Source organism: Arachis hypogaea, chromosome 3 (assembly GCF_003086295.3).
Source record: "Arachis hypogaea cultivar Tifrunner chromosome 3, arahy.Tifrunner.gnm2.J5K5, whole genome shotgun sequence".
Taxonomy (NCBI): Eukaryota; Viridiplantae; Streptophyta; class Magnoliopsida; order Fabales; family Fabaceae; genus Arachis; species Arachis hypogaea.
In genome coordinates, this window is record NC_092038.1 from 38,075,413 (window position 1) to 38,092,785 (window position 17,373).

The window sequence follows — 17,373 nt, forward strand, 5'->3', positions numbered from 1 at the left end:
ATAAAAGGCTATCTCATGTTTGGTTATTTTTATACACAGGATTAAATTTTTGTGGGTATTTTATGAATTACGATCTTCTATAGTTACGGTTAGCGAATTAATCTTTTATGGTTACTCTTGGTGGTTTAGTCTAGATAAGAGGATGGAAGAATAAAATTTATTAATTTTGGAGGAAAATATTTCATCTCAATTTTAATGAGAGAGTGTCATATAATATATTTTGATTGTTAAATTAATAATATAATAATATAGCTATATTTTAATTTTAATTTTAATTATAATTAGAGAATATTATGTTACACATTTTGATTGTAAAATTTATAATTAATCATTAATAATAATATATAAGAGAGATAAAATGAGTGAAAGGATAAAAGATAAAAACTCTTTAATTTTAGAAAAATTAATTGATTTGAATTATAACAAGAGAGTAATATATAGTATATTTTGATTGTAAAATGAGTATTATATAATAGATTAAATTAGACTCTCTCTTTATAGATTGATTAGACTGCTACACTTTCTCATAAAATAAAAAAATTGTTTAAAGAGGTAGCCTGTCTCATTCATATCAACATGCATTGCATTTTTAATTTTAGTTAGGAAAGTAAAAGAGGGATGAAAAGAACCAAGAAGCATAGATTGTATGTGTGTAAACACCATAATTGAAGGAGAAAAGTGAAATGCTCGTGCATGGGAACATAATCAAGAAGATTAATCATTTCATGGCCTGCAGTAGTTCTATAAATAAAAAGTTAGTGGAATCTGGTTGATGAAGATTGTTGTGGACCCTCCAGATCAGGGTCATTTTGCGCATTCTATCATGTCTCATTCCATTGCAAGATTGAAGGAAATCTCCCTGAAATTAAATTCTATGATAATTACCATAAAGGCATTGTGTGGTTGCAAGCTAAGGCCTCATCTGAATGCGTTAATATATAACTTGCAAGCAAAATTCATTCAACATACAATTTGCGTGTTAAAGTTCATTTTTATTTATGATGGCGAATTGGAATAAAAATGTAATCAATCATAGGCCTGAATATCATCGGATGGCCACACCCACATCACTTCCTTTTCACATGCGATGAAAACATTTTGAACCTGTAAAGCTAGACCATTCACAATTTCACACTCAATAGTCATCTCAACTCATCATCATCATTATTCGTACCCTGGTTGGTGTTATTATCTCACCCTAATTTTTTTTTCATTTCTTATAATTATAAGTTATAATACTTCTCAATTTTAAGATTCCTTAACTAATATAAATTAAAAACAAATTAGTAAACGCAGTGCAACAGAAAAAGTAGTAATAAAAAGTAAAAACGTCACTTTAATTACTCTTAAACCTTTAGTTACCACAAAATACTAAAAAGTAAAAGCCACCCAAACTAAAAGATCAAAATTACAGGAAGACCGGAATTTACATAGAGAAGGATTCACATATTTTCCTTTTGCTTTTTTTTTTTTTCACACACTACACATTTTGACTCACACAGTAAAACCTATCCTTTTTTTTCAAAGTAATCAAAACGGTTGAAATCGTAGTCCGGAAATCACGGTCCTCCCTTGTTTGCGTAGGTATTGACGAGAGCCAAAGCGTTGCTCGTGAACTTCTTCACCTTCGTGACGCGGTCGCACACGTCCGCCTTAACCGGACACTCCGCCACATCCTGGAATCCGTCCGTACAAGTCTCTTCGTCGGTGAGTGCGGCGCTCATCCACGTCTGTACGTTGCTCATCTGGAACAGGAACGAGCCGGCGCCGGTTCCAGCGGCTCCAATTTGCCGCATCTGCTTCAGCGAACCGCGAATTTCGTCGACGGCGTCACCGAGATTAGTGAAACAGTCGTGAAGCGCGGAGGTTGCGTGCGAATCGGCTGTGTAGTCGGCGTCGCGAGTGAGGTTGGAGACGTAGGAGGCAGTGCGGTGGACCTTGGAGAGTGTGACGGCGATAGCGACGCGAGCGAGCTGGCCGGGATCCTGCTGGACCGCATTGGCGTAGCGAGAGAGGGAGGAGTAGCAGACGTCCGGGTAGAGCGTGTTGTTGCAGCTGGTTCGGATGAAGGTTGTATCGCCGTCGTCAGCTGCGGGTGCAGCGGGAGATTCGGCATCGTAAACGGCGGTGACTGTCCGGTGGAGGTTCGAGAATGTGGCTAGCAAGCAGAGAAGGGAGAGGAAGAGGAGACAGTGAGGCCGTTGAGTTCTCATGGTTGGTTTGTGTTTTCTCTTTTTCCTTTTTCTGTTTCGTTCTGTTAAGAGTTTGTTTTTGTGTGGGGAGAGCGAGTGAGAGGCGGGGTTTTGTAGGCATTAGTTATGGCTGGAATTACCTCATGCCCAATGTATTTGGTTTTAATAACGAGAATGCCATCACCCTCTCTCTTTTTTATTTATTTAAATAAAAAATACTTTTATAACCTGTAAGAGACTTTTTAATTTTATATTTAGCAAATTGCTTAACTAAAATTGACCTCTATATTTTGTTTTATTTTTCAAAATATTTTGATTGTTTAAAGAATAAATTCACAAAAATATTTATTAGTTTTAAATTATTAACTTTAAAAATAAAATATCTTAATTTTTAATTATAATTATAAAAATTATATCAAAATGTCTAAATTATTTTTTGAAAAAACATATTTATAATTAAATATTTTTGTTGCATTAAAAATACTTTGGAATTTGTTATCATTAATAAATTTAAAAGTAATTTTATCAATAATTTAATAATTTGAAGTATTTTTTATGGTTTACTTTATTTAGTTTTATTTATTTATTTACGTATTTATTTTTTTGAGGGAGGGAGGGGGATGGGATCAGAACTCATCAGCCTCATCAGCCTTTCGGCCTTTCCTTGTCTATGGTTCGGCAATAGACAGTTTGGACTTTCCGAATTTGGCAGTTATGGGCTTATGGCTCCTATTTTTATTTTCTTTTAAGTAATAATATTCAATTAACAAAATATAAGAGATTGTATTAAGTATTAACATGCAATAATATAGCATGAATACATTGAGCTTGATTCTTTGTTCTTTAAGAAAAAAACATATTTTTTTTTTAAATAGTACTTGTTTTATTTTATTTTTTAGTTATTTTTTATTTCTAAAAAAATGAAATAACAAATAATTTTCTGTGATTTTTGAGAAATAGGCATGAAGCAGAAGCAATTGAAGAGAGAAAAATTTTACAAAATATAAAATTACATAAATTTATATATTCTTAATAAAAACAAATTATTTATTAAAAAAATTAAAATCTTAACTACTGTATAAATTCATATGAGATTTTTTATTGAACTATCCTAAAAATGGAATTGATTTATATATTGTGGTTATTAAAATAAAGTTTTTAATTAAAATTCCATTAAAAAGATAAGATAGTTATTATATTCTATTAAAACTTTATGTAATTATTTTATAGCAATAAGTAATTAAATCTTTAAATTTTTAAAAAATACCGTGTTATATTGTTATGTAAAATAGTTTTATTCTCAAGACTATAATTATAATTTTATATAAAAATATTATTTATGTATTTATTATATCCAAATAGCTAACTGTTTTTTATTCTAATAAAAATATTTTCTACTTCTAAAAAAATGCATGTTTCAACCGCATAAATAAATTTTCATTAGCTTAAAAGAGACTAGCAAACATGACACATGATTTGACAAAGTTTAGTAATATTCGCTTAGGTACAATATCCATAAGTAGCAATTAAACTTAAATTTTATTAAAAACAATTTTTCTGATAAAATTAAAAACAAATTTTAATTTATAGCATTTTCAATAAATGAAAAATTGCACGGTTACATTAAGATAATACTGAAAGTCACCATTCACTAATTACTTTAAATAAAAGATAGATATTATATATATTTAATTATATTTACGTTTAAATGATTAGAATTCCGTCTTTTCAGTATTATTTTATAATTACTACTTATGTAAAGAACCTTGCCAACAAGGCATTAAAAAGATGAGAGTAGGAAAATATATAGAAATTGTTTAGACATATTTTAGTTGATTATTATCTTCCCCAAATATATGAAGTTAGAATTGTAATTTGTAATGGACGGTTTGTATGGAGTATTAAATGTAAAAATAATGTGTTGTGGATATATCATATATTACGATCAGGACAAGAAAAGAGTAGTACTATGCGTTCATAAAACTCGAAAATGGTCCAGACTATGAGAGTAATGCATAACTGATGAGTTTTCTTGTCTATGAAAGATTGCAAAAGTAACAAGTCTGTGTTAATTGATATAGTACATATTATATTTTATATACGTGGCATAATCCATAAGTCTATCTTATTGTATTATTTTTGTTTCATCCCCTAAGGTTCCGGGGTTATGTCATCATCAAAGGCATGGTTGTAGATTTTTTCTCTCCTCTTATCAAAATGCTAATTATTGGTGAGTCGTATGGCATGTCTCACACAGATTTTTTCGATGGATTTCTAACACAAATAATTTGTAAAAAATTATATAATATTTATTTGTTTTACAAATTCGTAACAAGTGTGCTAAGTAAATTAAAGTTCTTACAAAGTTTAATACACTGATGAATGTATTAAAACTCAAAACACTTTTCCTTCTTTAGAAAAAAAAAGATAATTATATTTAATACTAATATATTTTATTCATAAACATCAATAGATCCTCTTAGTATATAGTTTTGGTATATCCATATACATGAAGGTCAAAAAGTACATTATATTATTATTGAATGTAAAACTAAGTTTGTTTGCTAAATAAGTTATGTATCAAAAGACAAATTAGTTATTGCTCAAATAAAATAATTTTTTTATATTTATCTAGAAATTATGAATTTGAGTCAATATAATTTTAAATATTGATGACTAATTAATAACTAAAAACAATAAATTTTAATGACTTTTTAACATTACTTTATATATAAAATACAAAAAAATTTATTAATAAATTATAATAATATTTTAATAATTTATTAATATTTTAAATTTATTTCTTAATTATATAAAGTATTTTAGATAGTTGTCTATATTAATAATAAATAATATAGTATTTCTATAAATCTATTTCAAGAGTATAAATTAAGAATAAAATTAGACATATTAAATACGTAATTATAATTAAATATGTTTAAATATCTTCTAATAATAATTTTTTTTATTAAAATATAGTTGGATATGAAAAACGTACATATCAGTAGAGAGTGTCATATGAGTATATAGTATCTAAAATATGTACACCACGTGAACTTGACGACTCAACAAAGTTTCCATATTTGATATGAAATAACTAATTTAGGGCAGGAGTCTTAATCAAGAATAAGAAAAAGGTCCTGTGAGGATTAATTCTATTTGGAAGGCGATAAGAAGCACAATAATAGCAGGCATGTGTACGTAACGTAAAACCACATCATGGTTTTCTTTCTTAGCTTGTTCTTTTTTTATAATGGCAATAAATAATAACTAATAATATATAAGAACGAGTGGAAGCGACCACAGCATCCATGGTTGGCAATGGCATATGGCCGTGCCCACTTCAATTTTGCGGCTAGTGCTGTGCTCAGCAGAAGAACGATTACAACTTATATTTTTCAATTACCACTTACCTCTTTCTTTTTGATTATTGTTTCTTGCTTTTTTCGTTTGGGCATGAAGACAGATGGTTAACGTTATCAAAGTTCCAATGCTTGAATATGAAAATTTTAAATCTTGTTGATAGATATGAAAATTTTATCAGTGATGCAATATGTTATATGTGATTCCTCCTGAAAATAATAAAAATATTTGAAATAAAATATATTAACAACAATTGCATGAAACAACAAAGATCATAATGCATGTATGGTATTAATTTATCTTATCATATAATTGATATATAACACATGTCAAACATACACTAATTAAGCATTAGTCTCCATTCCATAACAGAAGTGCACCGACCAAAAGAGCATTCAATTAAAGTGGCATTGCTCATTCTAGTTTCTAACGAATGAAAGGGAAAAAAATCCAACGTGGCTGAGTGTAGTTGGAGGCCACTATATAACTATGTCGATGGGTATCAACCTAACAAAAAGCAAAAATAGTTGAAGTACCTGGGTCAGATGAGCACATTTTTCTCGGATATTGGGGTTGTTAGGGAAATTGGAGAGAGACCATAGAAATGTATGAAATATAGCATTAGTATAGCAATAATGTTGCTCACGCTTGCCCACTAGGCCCCAAGCGTGAAACTTTTTCACATAGTGGCCTCCTTGCCTTCCCTTCCACACACAAACACACTTTTATTTACATTAAAAATAAGAGAATCCATTCCAGTAAATTCTACCTTCTCTTCCCCTGTGCACAAGCATAATCATTGTGATTGGAAAAAAAAGGAAAGAAAAGAAAAAAAAATCCAATCTAGTCTAAAATAATCTCTATAGGTTATATGACGAATCCATTTTTAATTTTATTTTGAGTAATATTCCAAATAGATTTCCAGCCAAAAAATTTGTCATTCCACGAATTTGATTTTCAGAAAAATTAATTAGGTCTTTGGTCCCCAAGATCTATAGAAATATGTCGGATCCATCCCCATGTTAGCTAGGTTTAGCCGGTAAAAACCATTCTTTCTCTGATGTGTCAAGTAAAGTGATACGGATCGCTCAAAAGATAATTTAGTCCATGTATACATGACAAATACAACAACAAAACAATCTGTTTTAAGTGAACAGATTCGTCTTTAATTTTAGTTTTTAAATGCTTATAAATAACGACGGTTAAGAATCTATTTGATTTATAATAAAAATTTTAAAGAACTTATTTAATTTATATTATGAATCATCAAGGACACTATTATCATAATATAATTGTTTCATATATGTGGTAACTAACAAGACCTGCTGCTGTACAACATAATGCTACCTCCAATGTGGTACCTCATTTTGGGAGGCATGTAAATACTGTAAGTGGAATTGTTTTGGGTGTTCTATATTTTATCCATAACATTGTATGCTAAATAAGTTACTCTTACTAATTTGAAATTTCAAAATATACTTGTTCAAGGACAATAATATGTGCATGGTAGATCTCTCCAACAACTCGCTAAGTGTCCAAAACAAATAATAATAAGATTGAAAGGGCCAAGTGGTATCTCTGCAGAGACAATGACAGCTGCAACCAATAGAACAATTTTTAGGCTCTTCCAATTCATACTAACACTAGGACTAATAAATCTCTTTAAAAAAAATAAGTAGTTGTCAATGAAGCTTTTCTTTCTTGAAAGTAATAACAAACTTTTGTGTATTATTCAAAGAAATATACCTTCTTTTTGGCCTTGTATGGTTAAGCTACTTAATTATTAGCTTATATCACGTTTGCGTATATAAGATTGACATTGGCGTTTGCAAACATTATACTCTATCTTTACTTAATATATATAGTGCTTATTTTATAATTTGGAATAAAATATTGATGGATATCAATAATTAAAAAAAGGGGTTGAATCTTGGCTTTATTTTATTCTACTTGAGAAAATTTAGAATTGGACGAAACTTCTGAATTTTGTAGTGTTGTCTCAGGTGAAAAATAAGAGATTATTTTATTTTGTCTCTTATTGAAGAAGGAGTCAAAACTGAAATACATACAAGGTATATAGCTATGAAGTCCAGTTGGATAGAATAAGTAGGAGATTATTTAGTTTTGTCTCCTGAATAGAAAAACCAGAAACAGAGTAGAGAAGAAGAAGTGACACGGTTATATATCCTGGTTTAACTACTCAATACAATGTAGCCTACATCCAGTCTCCATCACAACTATGACAGAATTTCACTATCTTTGAACAAGATTATATTCACCAATTTTTCCTAGGATTCTACCCAATCCTATCTATGACAAATCTAGTTTCTAATCTAAACCAGATTTGACTAGAAACTCACCCTACCTTTCAACAGTAAAGTGCTCACCCAACTTGCAAGAGAATTCCCTCAAGATCATGATAACAAAACAGAAAAATTTACAAAACATTTCTGAGATAAACATCGATTTTTCTCCAAGTCTAACTCTCTTGTCTTTTTTACTCAGTGATTTTTTCTTACATACCTCACTGTAATGCCATTTACCATTGAAAACAAAGAAATATTAAACTGAGAAAACAAGATATTCAATGAGAACCATGAAGGAGAAGAATGGTAATAGTTCTGTAAGCTATGGCAATTCATACATTGTGCTCTCACTCCTTGTCTCAATTCTTGGCCATTCACCCCTTTAATACAGGAGTGAAGCTTCCAAAACTTGAAACTTTTCTTCAGCACGTTGGACTTCTTCTCCTAAAAAAATCAGTAGCAGCAGCAGTGCCACAGAGGAGAGATAGAGTAGAGGCAATGACTGAATTATACATGCATCCAAACCTTTTATCTTCTCTTTCATCCTTTTTCAATTTGCTTGTTGAATATGAACCCTTAATTCTTACTTTGGCTCAAAGTTTGATTCTTGAACATTGATTCACAACAGAGATTCATCATTTTCAACATCTTCAACTTTCGACTTCTGTGTATGTAAGGAGAAGATTTCTTCACCGAACTTCAATGAAGCATAAATGTGAAAATGCTTTTTGTAATTTGCCATTCGAATATGATCTTTGCCTTTAACCCTAGTTTCTTTGACTTCCTTCTTTTTTGATTGAAATAGGTAACTCACCTTTTGTTCTTTGATTTTGTCCTAACTCAAAACTTCTCTTTTTTCTTGCTTTTTTCTTTTGAGAAATCACATGGGTGATGAAAAAGAGAGAAGAAAGAGAAGAGAGAGTTTGGTTTCAGTGGTGTGGTGTTTTGGTTCAAATGCAAATGGAACTCATTCTCTTAGTTAGCAACCAAGTGAATGATTGGACTTGGACCATCAATTGGTCTTGTTTATGGATATGGGCTTACTTCATCAATATGAGGCCTGAAGTGTTTCTTTGTTTCAGATAGAAATTTGTTGTTGTAATCAACAATTCTTTCCTTGAGCTTAAGTGTATGTGTGTTTAATCTGAATCAATGTTGGATTTCATTAGTTTGTTGGATCTGTTTTCTTACTCTTTGGGCCAGTGTGATTAAATTAACTTTTTGCACACTAAACAAACTTATCACACATATAATTGACTCTTAATTTAATAATAATGTTTAGTCATCATCTTTAATAGGTTGTTAGTTCTTCAAACTCAACAATCTCTCTTTAATGACAAACATTATGAAACGAATTGAAAAAGAAATAAAAAGAGTTTTAGAAACTTTCCTTTGATATTTCCTTTGATTTGAAATGTCCCTTTTCTTTTAATCACTAGATTCTCCCTGAATGTTTGCATTTCTTAACCTGATATCAACAAAAAGTCACATAGAAACCATGCCAAACATCCAAAAATTACAAACAGTTTTATATATTAGTGAACCTGTTTGATCACTAGCTAATATTTATAAGGCTATTTATCTATTCGAAAAGCATCATCAAACAGCCTTAAAACAAACATTAATCAGAGCTACTTAAAAAACCAGATACCCAATTAAGCTATGATTAATAAGCAAGTATAATCAATATTCACAATCAGAGCAATCAATATTCACAATCAGAGCTGTAAATAATAATTTTAAAATATAAACTACAGCCTGCCTCAAGCATCACAACAATTTCATTTCATTTTCACAAATACTTACTCCCTCTTTTGTTATTAAAGAGGGTAAATCTGCACAAAAAATAGTTTAATATGTAAACTAAAAGTGTAAAACAGGTAGTTGTGTTAGTGTCAATATTAAGTACCTATGACTATTACAGTCATCCAAAGTCAAATAAACAGTATGCAAACAATAAATTTAAAGACTAAAAATTATAACATCAGAAAACAAATTTTTTAAAGAGCAACAACATCAAACAGAAACTAGACATCAAATCCCTCATTCTCGATTCTAAGAAGATCTTCTTCTTGCTCGGACATTGCTTGATTGTCTTCCAAGAAATCTATGTATTTAAGTAGCACCTCAACTCGGCTTTGAGACTTCTGAAAGGAGTTCTCATTTTGAATTGCTAGTTTTTTATCTTGTTGGCTCGAGTTGATCATTTATTTTGTGAGATTCATAAATTCTTATAAGACATCATTGACAATGCCATTCATTAAGTACTTGTGAGAGGATGATATCCTTGTAGCAGATGGAGAAGGAATACTTTCATCCTCTTCTTCTTTTTTCAAAATCGGGTCCTTTGCTACCTTTGTGCCTTTTCCTTTTGATTGCTTTACTGCACCACCGTTTTAAGTAAAGAAATTATATTTTCTTGGTGCTCATTGTTCAGATCAACAACGAAATGCTAAAAAATGTAAGTTAGAAACATGTCATATAGAAGAGATACATTTTTTTATCGCTTTTGATGCAATTATGTATATGGCACATCATCAAGTATGCAAAAGAGATTTCTGTTTTGTTGAGTGTTGCATAGAGAATCAAGGTATCACAGAAGGTGACTCGTTGATATGAACTACTTTGGGACATGAAAACGTGAGTGATGAGGAGGTGAAGTTGGATTTTGACAAGACCTAGGACTCTATGTGGTTAGGAGTCATACCATTTATGAGAGATATATTCTCACATATGTTAGCGAACACCTCCTTATGTGATATACCAGATCATGATCCCATTTACCTGAGATGTATGCATTCATGCCAACATAATAATGATCAAAGACATCACTAAGGGATTCTTTGTTCAAATATATTTATCGGCCTTTAACATATGATTGAATGCTTCCTTTACAACTAGAAAATGGATTAATACAGACAAATTTAGTCTTTATTATAGACGGATTTTTGGTTACCGACGAATTTTGTCCCTCTGTAAAAGCCTCATCGAAAATTATTTACCGACAAATTTTTTTCGTCAAAAAATTACCGACAAATTTTTACTAGTTACAGATAAATTTTTCCTCTGTAAATTCTCCATCCAATTCCTTGAGACAATGAACTTTTCGACGGATTTTTCGTCGGTAATTAGAGACAAATTTTCCGACGGATTTTCTGTCTGTAATTATAGACAGATTTTTCGGCAGATTTTTTGTCTGTAATTATAGACGGATTTTCTTACTAATTTTCTGTCTGTAATTTGAACATTGAAAAATCATCCCACACTCTGATTACAAACAGAAAATCCGTCTGTAAATCCGTCAGTAAGGTAAAATAGAATTTTTTTTAGATTTTTCTATTGCAAAATAAACTTATTTTTATACAAAATAAATATAAATTTAATAAATACAAATTTTTATTGATGGTACAAACAGAAAAACACACCAGTGAGTACAAAGCGTTTTCTTTATACTAAGAAGCAATTATTTCCATACAATAATACAATCTGAATACATTAGATGATAAATAACTACTAGTGGACTCATCAGGATTCAATATCCTAATTTATGGATAGCTTCATTCTTTCTTGAGATTCTTAGTGATGGTGGCAATATACTTGCCTTGGTGGAATGCTTGCTCCAACTCAAGTTTAGTTGGTTGTCTTGATCCATCACCACCAGCATAAGTTCGGGCACCGTACGGACTGCCACCCTTCACTTCATTCATTTCGAACATGCCACCGCTGAATGTATATCCGATTGAGGCAGTCTATCTCTGCTTCCAATTCAGTAGAGAATTAATTAAGACCAATGAGGCAACAAAATATTTCATATTGGTAGAAATATAACTAAGAACATGTAAATTATAAAGGTTAGCATTATTACCTTATACAAGTGATTCTTGCTCTATGACCACTAAACAAAAGGTTAGCATCTTTTGATCCCGCATTATCCCTATCCAAATCTATCATTTTCACGATTAAACCCTGGTAAACAACAATAAGTGAAGTGAATGTCGAGATTAATAACAGTCAATGAATGTTTAACAAATCAAATTTTCTCATAACTTCAAAAGATATTTCCAAAGAACAGCTACAACAATATTAACCTAAAATTAAACTGGGTAAAGACAGAAAAAATGTCATAATTTCAATCTTATGACTAGTTACTCACTGATGGAGGAGTAGCATCCAGTGAAGGAAAATGAGATTTTGGGAGGAGGAGAATGGTTACTCATTGAACCTTATCATACATTCAAACTACACTTAAAGGAAGGAGGGGAATGGTTACTTATTGAACCTTATCATACATTTATGAGCTAAAAAAAAAAGAAAGGGTGGCAAATAAATGAATGTAAGTGAAACAATGTAACGAATATATTTCCAAACGGCTTCATCTGTATGTCGTCTTGTTAGTTGATTTTTGGTCATCTCCCCTGTTCATTCCACTTGTGAGGGTTTGGATGATGGTTAGTATTTGGTTAGTTTGGTATGCAAGAATTGATTGTGGATTAGGCTTGGATAATTCTGAAAAACTGCAGTTAGGTGAAATTCTTATCAACACCATCTTGGAAAACCCATCAAAACTTAACGTTTTGCCAAAAAAATGCACTTATCAAGAATCATGAGATTCTTGGTCCATCAAAATTATTCGCTGCTTCCCACTTTCTGAGCAGAGGATGTCTACTTTACTATATCCAATCTACACTCAGACAACAAATAAGGCAATTATTAGAAAAAGAACAAAAAAGGAGTTGTTACCACTGCAGTTACTTTTGATTAAATTTCAAGTATCTGCCTGCAACAATTTTCAAGATGAAACTAAGATGAGTGCTTACCACTGCAGTTATTTTTGATTCAAGAAAGATCAATGGCCATGATTTAAGCTCAGTTTCTTCAATCGAAGGTGTTGGTGGATTCCAAAGTATGAAATAAGGAAGAAGCGCATATGCACCACGAAAACATGAAAGTAAAAGGAATGGCCAAACAGGAACTTTGCTTTTTGAGCTGTAGAACATCATAGACAACATTGCAAGGGCATGCAAAGTAATGACAGAGTTAACATTGCAATTAGAGTGCAATTAACATTAACAAACCATGTTAATTTTTTAGGAAATATTAGATTCAGAGTGAAATACCTCCTTCCTGTAGGAAGTAGCAGCATGCTATAGGCCAAGGGCCACAAACCCATTATGTACCACAATGACACAAGCACTTCATTCATTCTGAAACCATCATCTCCTTTCAAATTCAGAAGCTTTTATAGGAAATACATGTCCATTGACTAATACAGGGGGAAAAATTAATCCAAAAATTTAATACAAAACAAAAAGATATGAAAATAGATGACATTAGGGAATAATAATTTAATTTTCATGTATTACATTCAATCAGATCTTACAGATAAATTAAAAAAGGAAAAAAGGAAAAATAGTTCATTTTCACACCAAATATCTTAAAAAGAAGTTACTTTTAACTATATAAAACATCTAATTAGATGTCAGTTTAAAAAATAATTTTACACAAAATTTATAGAATAAGCTCTTTAACAGGAACCCTGCTAATCCGGCCGGACCTAGCTTAAGTCCCATGAAGAGGGTTGATCCCTTAGCAAATATTTTTTCTGTTCCCTGGATTCATTGATTAAGGAACCAAGATATTTATCACCTTACCAATCCCACATTAGTATTCTCTTATTCTATCAAATCCAATCTTTTACCCAAACCATTCAAGTAGCAAGCATGAACACAACTTCTTTTACAAATGTAGTAAAACATGACTGAATATCTGATTATTGTTTCTACATATTAGCAAAGTAAAGGAGTTGTTACCTACAGAAATTAGCTGAGAAATTATTGATGGGATTATGCATTCATAATAAATTAATAGCAGTATCACTGAATTCAAAGCATTGAAGCTGATGGCAGCTTATGATATACTTTACGCTTTTCAGACTTAAATACTTGAACTTGGTAAACTTCAATATTGCAGAATAGATAAATTTTTCCCACATCAAAGCTTGTCTAACATTGACATTCAATTCAAACTTTCTTTTTAACAAAAGAACAATCTCTTTGAAAGACAGAGAAGTTTTTATTGTCCTATCCATTTCTTTGCACCAAGTTTATCAGCTATATGTGTATATTGCTATGTTCACAGCATTTCAAAATCTACAAGACTATAACCCCCAATTATGGATCAGTTACGGATCCCTGTAGCTGTTAATTCAAATATATAAAAATGTTTCGTACCAGACTAAGAGCTCTAGTCCCAAGAAGCAGCAAATATAGTCTACCCTGAAATTAATAAAATATCAAAATCTCTATTGGCTGGCAATAATTAAGTATAAATTTATATCACCATTTCTGCCTTTTTGGGTTCAATGGATAAAGCAAAATCACTGTATAATAAGAACATCAGGGATGGTTTTTTATTAGAAACCATTAAACTATCAAAGACTGGATTCATCAGTATAGTCACAACCATTTTAGCACAAACCTCAACTAGATGAAGATTAGAAGCACGACTGAGAAGAGAAAATGAACATGAATTAACATGGTTCCAGAGAAAATGAACATGAGTTCCAAATGCTACCAGAATGTCAACATGGTTCTAGAGAAAATGAACATGAATCAACATTCCAATGCTGACTAGGAAAAGAGCGGCAAAAAGATTGCGAATAGGTTCAATCTGCAGAGAAAGTGAACATATCAGATTCCTGCTATAAAATACTTTTTACCACCAAGCATTCCCGTTAAGAAACTAGGTTCATGAAATAATCAACAAATTTGTAAATGACAGAAAAATGAGAACTAGATTGTAAACAATGGCTTTCTAGAAGGAATTTCTACGAATATTCCAGTCTTGTGAAGAACATAAATCAAAATAACCAATGAAATGTGCATGGATCTTATTAAAAAGCAATACATTACACAAAGCTACATCAAGCATGTAACAATCAACTGCTATTTAAATGGGATAATTTCTTCTCGGTGTTTATCTTTGTCACTTTTGAAATATTTAGACATTTCAAGTAACCAATTCACATGGAAAGAAATGCATGCTTTCTTCAAAAATTACCTGAATTTCCATACGAAGGGCTGTGATTTTCTCATCTCTCCCATCCTGTGTTTGTTTGCCAGCCTTGAGAGCAACATGTGACAATAAATAAATAAAAAATTGAGTATTCCACAAAATTTTGTCTCTCAATATAATTGAGTATTCCACGAAGGGCTGTGATTTCCTCAGTTCATATTTCTGCCACATATAATATGATTAATATCCATTCTTCTGGCATACCTCTCTTTGTCGCAAAGCAGCTTCCTTCCTATATAAATAGCACACAAGCTAGCTTACATGCTCAGAAGTTTGGTTTCTAGGGATACACCTTCTCTAAGAGAAGCAACCTGTCAAAATTAAAATGAACAAGGACACGAAAAATCAGCAAAAGCAGCACAAGGAGTAAAGCAGTTTCTATTGGTAAGTATTAAGCAAATGAAAAATCAAACTCAGATATACATTAATATAAACAATGGTATTATACATTAATATTGTTAGATTTCAAAGCTCGGTTAATATCTTTTTTTTTTTTTGGTTTGGAAAAAAGAGAAGAGGAGGGGGGACCCTCACCTATTTATCAAGATCCTTAGCTCTGGCCTCCACTTCTTGGCGTTTTTCCTCTACAACTCTTAACTGTCAATATAATCAAGCAGATATGTTAAATATCACATAATTTGAGTTTAAAACCAACTTTGTTAGGCCAGAAGATCGCCACCTTTTCTAATATAACCTCATTATTCTCCTCTTGTAGCATATCCAGCTACAAAATAAAAGATGAATCAGCTTCAAAGCACATACTTTATGAATTACCAAATCAGCACTAGTATAAATATTATAAGATTCAATTTTTTGGAGACAGAAAATTTGATGCATTCAAATATATACTTCATCACGGAGTGCAGAGGTATTACTCCTGCCGCAGAGCAAACCGAAACTGTCGGTCTTCCAGCTGAGGTCGACCGCACCGAAAGGGTATGCTCTGCAAAGTTCTGACCTAACTAAATGAAAAGTACCAAAATCTTATTAGCGCAAGAATAACGAGGTGAATAACAATTGAATCAGATCCATAATTTTAACACTTAGATCAAACTCAATCACTGTCAATGGCGCCAAACCAAGATAGATGTATGGTTGGCTAAGAAAACTAATAAGAAACTTAAAAACCGTCCATCTAATGGAAATTAATTATAACTTAGACTTATAAACAAAATCAATAACAGCAAGCGAATATTCATATATTCATCTAATGGAATCAGAGGATTGGAGTTCCTTCACAGAAAGCTTGCCATCTCTGTCTCTGTAATAAAATCCTAAATTATTTTGAGAAGATAGAAACTACAAAGAAAAATTGATAAACCTAAAATTGGCACAGAAAAATTGAGCCCTAAGCAACAGAATCATAAAATCAGAGTATACCTCTTTATAGCCATGGAGTATTGTCCAGGGAAGCCTGGTGGTTGCTCCGAGGAGAATCTCACGGATGACGATGTTGGACATGGTGGCGAAGAGGTAGAAGAAAAATGCCGATGGTGGCCAAAGGAGGAGGAGAAGCGCGTGGGGACGAGGGGGAGGCTCCGGGAGCGAAATTGGTACAAAATATAGTTTTTTTATAACAATAATTAGTTATTTTAACAAAATAAAAATATTTCGTAACAATAAGAAAATTTGTTACAAAATATTTCAATATTTTGTAACAACTTAATTTCTTTTATTACAAATTATGTTAGCTTTCGTATCGAATTATTGTTTTGTTATAAAATATTATAATGTTTTGTAACAAAAGATTATATTGTTGCAAAAATTTAAAATATTTTGTAACAAAATATCTATTTGTTTCAAAAGCTCTAAATATTTTGTAACAAAAAATTAATTTATCACAAAATACAATATTTTTGTAACAAGTTATTTATTCGTCATAAAATTCAAAGATTTTTTATAACTAATAAAAAATTTTGTTTCAACATACTAAATGTAAAACTTTGAATTTTTAAAAATTAACATAATAAGTTATTTATAATTTATTATATTTATTTAAAATTTTATATTTAAAAATTTATTTTACTAAAAATATTTAAGTCTAATTAACGATAGTTTGAGTTTAAAATTATTTTAAAAATTAAATAATAAATTATTTATAATTTATTATACTTATTCAAAATAAATTTTTAGAGATTTATATGTTAAATAGAGTATTTTCTTATTTATAATTTAAAATTTTAGTAATCGAAAAAAATATAAAAAATTTATATCATTTAATTTAAATATTTAAGATTTTTGAATTTAATATTTTAAATTTTATGAATAAAAAAAATTAACTTGAATATCTCTAATTTTATCTTAATTAATATTTTTTCTAAAAATAATTGTAAAATAATAATAAAATAATATTTTAAAAATAATTAATTTAATTAAATATTTAAAAATTTATAATTAAATAATATCTTTATATAATTATTATTAAATTAAAAATAATT

The 17,373-nt window shown here is 30.5% G+C and overlaps 2 protein-coding genes across 51 annotated transcripts; both read right to left on the minus strand.

Moving 5' to 3' along the window:
• Positions 1 to 1,310: 1,310 nt before the first annotated feature.
• Positions 1,311 to 2,415, minus strand: LOC112790313 (21 kDa protein). The gene has a single exon (XM_025832643.3). The coding sequence runs from the start codon at positions 2,211 to 2,213 to the stop codon at positions 1,560 to 1,562; it is 654 nt and encodes a 217-aa protein (XP_025688428.1). The 5' UTR covers positions 2,214 to 2,415; the 3' UTR covers positions 1,311 to 1,559.
• An 8,820-nt stretch (positions 2,416 to 11,235) lies between these two features.
• Positions 11,236 to 16,581, minus strand: LOC112790314 (uncharacterized). Of its 50 annotated transcripts, none has more exons than XR_011879822.1 (13): positions 16,316 to 16,524; positions 15,785 to 15,897; positions 15,615 to 15,659; positions 15,470 to 15,532; positions 15,140 to 15,246; positions 14,921 to 14,983; positions 14,435 to 14,530; positions 14,092 to 14,136; positions 12,979 to 13,065; positions 12,679 to 12,847; positions 12,015 to 12,542; positions 11,727 to 11,827; positions 11,236 to 11,616 (listed from the first exon to the last, which is right to left on the minus strand). XR_011879822.1 is itself a non-coding variant. In XM_072232856.1 (13 exons), exons 1-4 carry the CDS (start codon positions 16,327 to 16,329, stop codon positions 15,470 to 15,472), a joined length of 231 nt encoding a protein of 76 aa, XP_072088957.1. In that variant the 5' UTR covers positions 16,330 to 16,541; the 3' UTR covers positions 11,236 to 11,616; positions 11,727 to 11,827; positions 12,015 to 12,542; positions 12,679 to 12,847; positions 12,979 to 13,065; positions 14,092 to 14,136; positions 14,435 to 14,530; positions 14,921 to 14,983; positions 15,140 to 15,246. The 50 variants fall into 50 exon arrangements, 35 of the variants coding, with proteins under 35 accessions (XP_072088957.1, XP_072088959.1, XP_072088955.1 ...); XR_011879819.1 differs by having other exon boundaries at positions 12,979 to 13,124; XR_011879818.1 differs by having other exon boundaries at positions 14,339 to 14,530.
• Positions 16,582 to 17,373: the final 792 nt, after the last annotated feature.

What these genes read in the sequence shown, in the direction of transcription:
- LOC112790313 (XM_025832643.3), bottom strand. Translation starts at nt 2,213, where the DNA reads ATGAGAACTCAACGGCCTCACTGTCTCCTCTTCCTCTCCCTTCTCTGC.
- LOC112790314 (XM_072232826.1), bottom strand. Translation starts at nt 14,964, where the DNA reads ATGGGAGAGATGAGAAAATCACAGCCCTTCGTATGGAAATTCAG. An exon ending in CTACTTCCTACAGGAAGGAG is followed by an intron (nt 12,848 to 12,978) that starts GTATTTCACTCT and finishes GATGTTCTACAG; the next exon opens with CTCAAAAAGCAAAGTTCCTG. An exon ending in AATCAAAAATAACTGCAGTG is followed by an intron (nt 12,543 to 12,678) that starts GTAAGCACTCAT and finishes GTCTGAGTGTAG; the next exon opens with ATTGGATATAGTAAAGTAGA.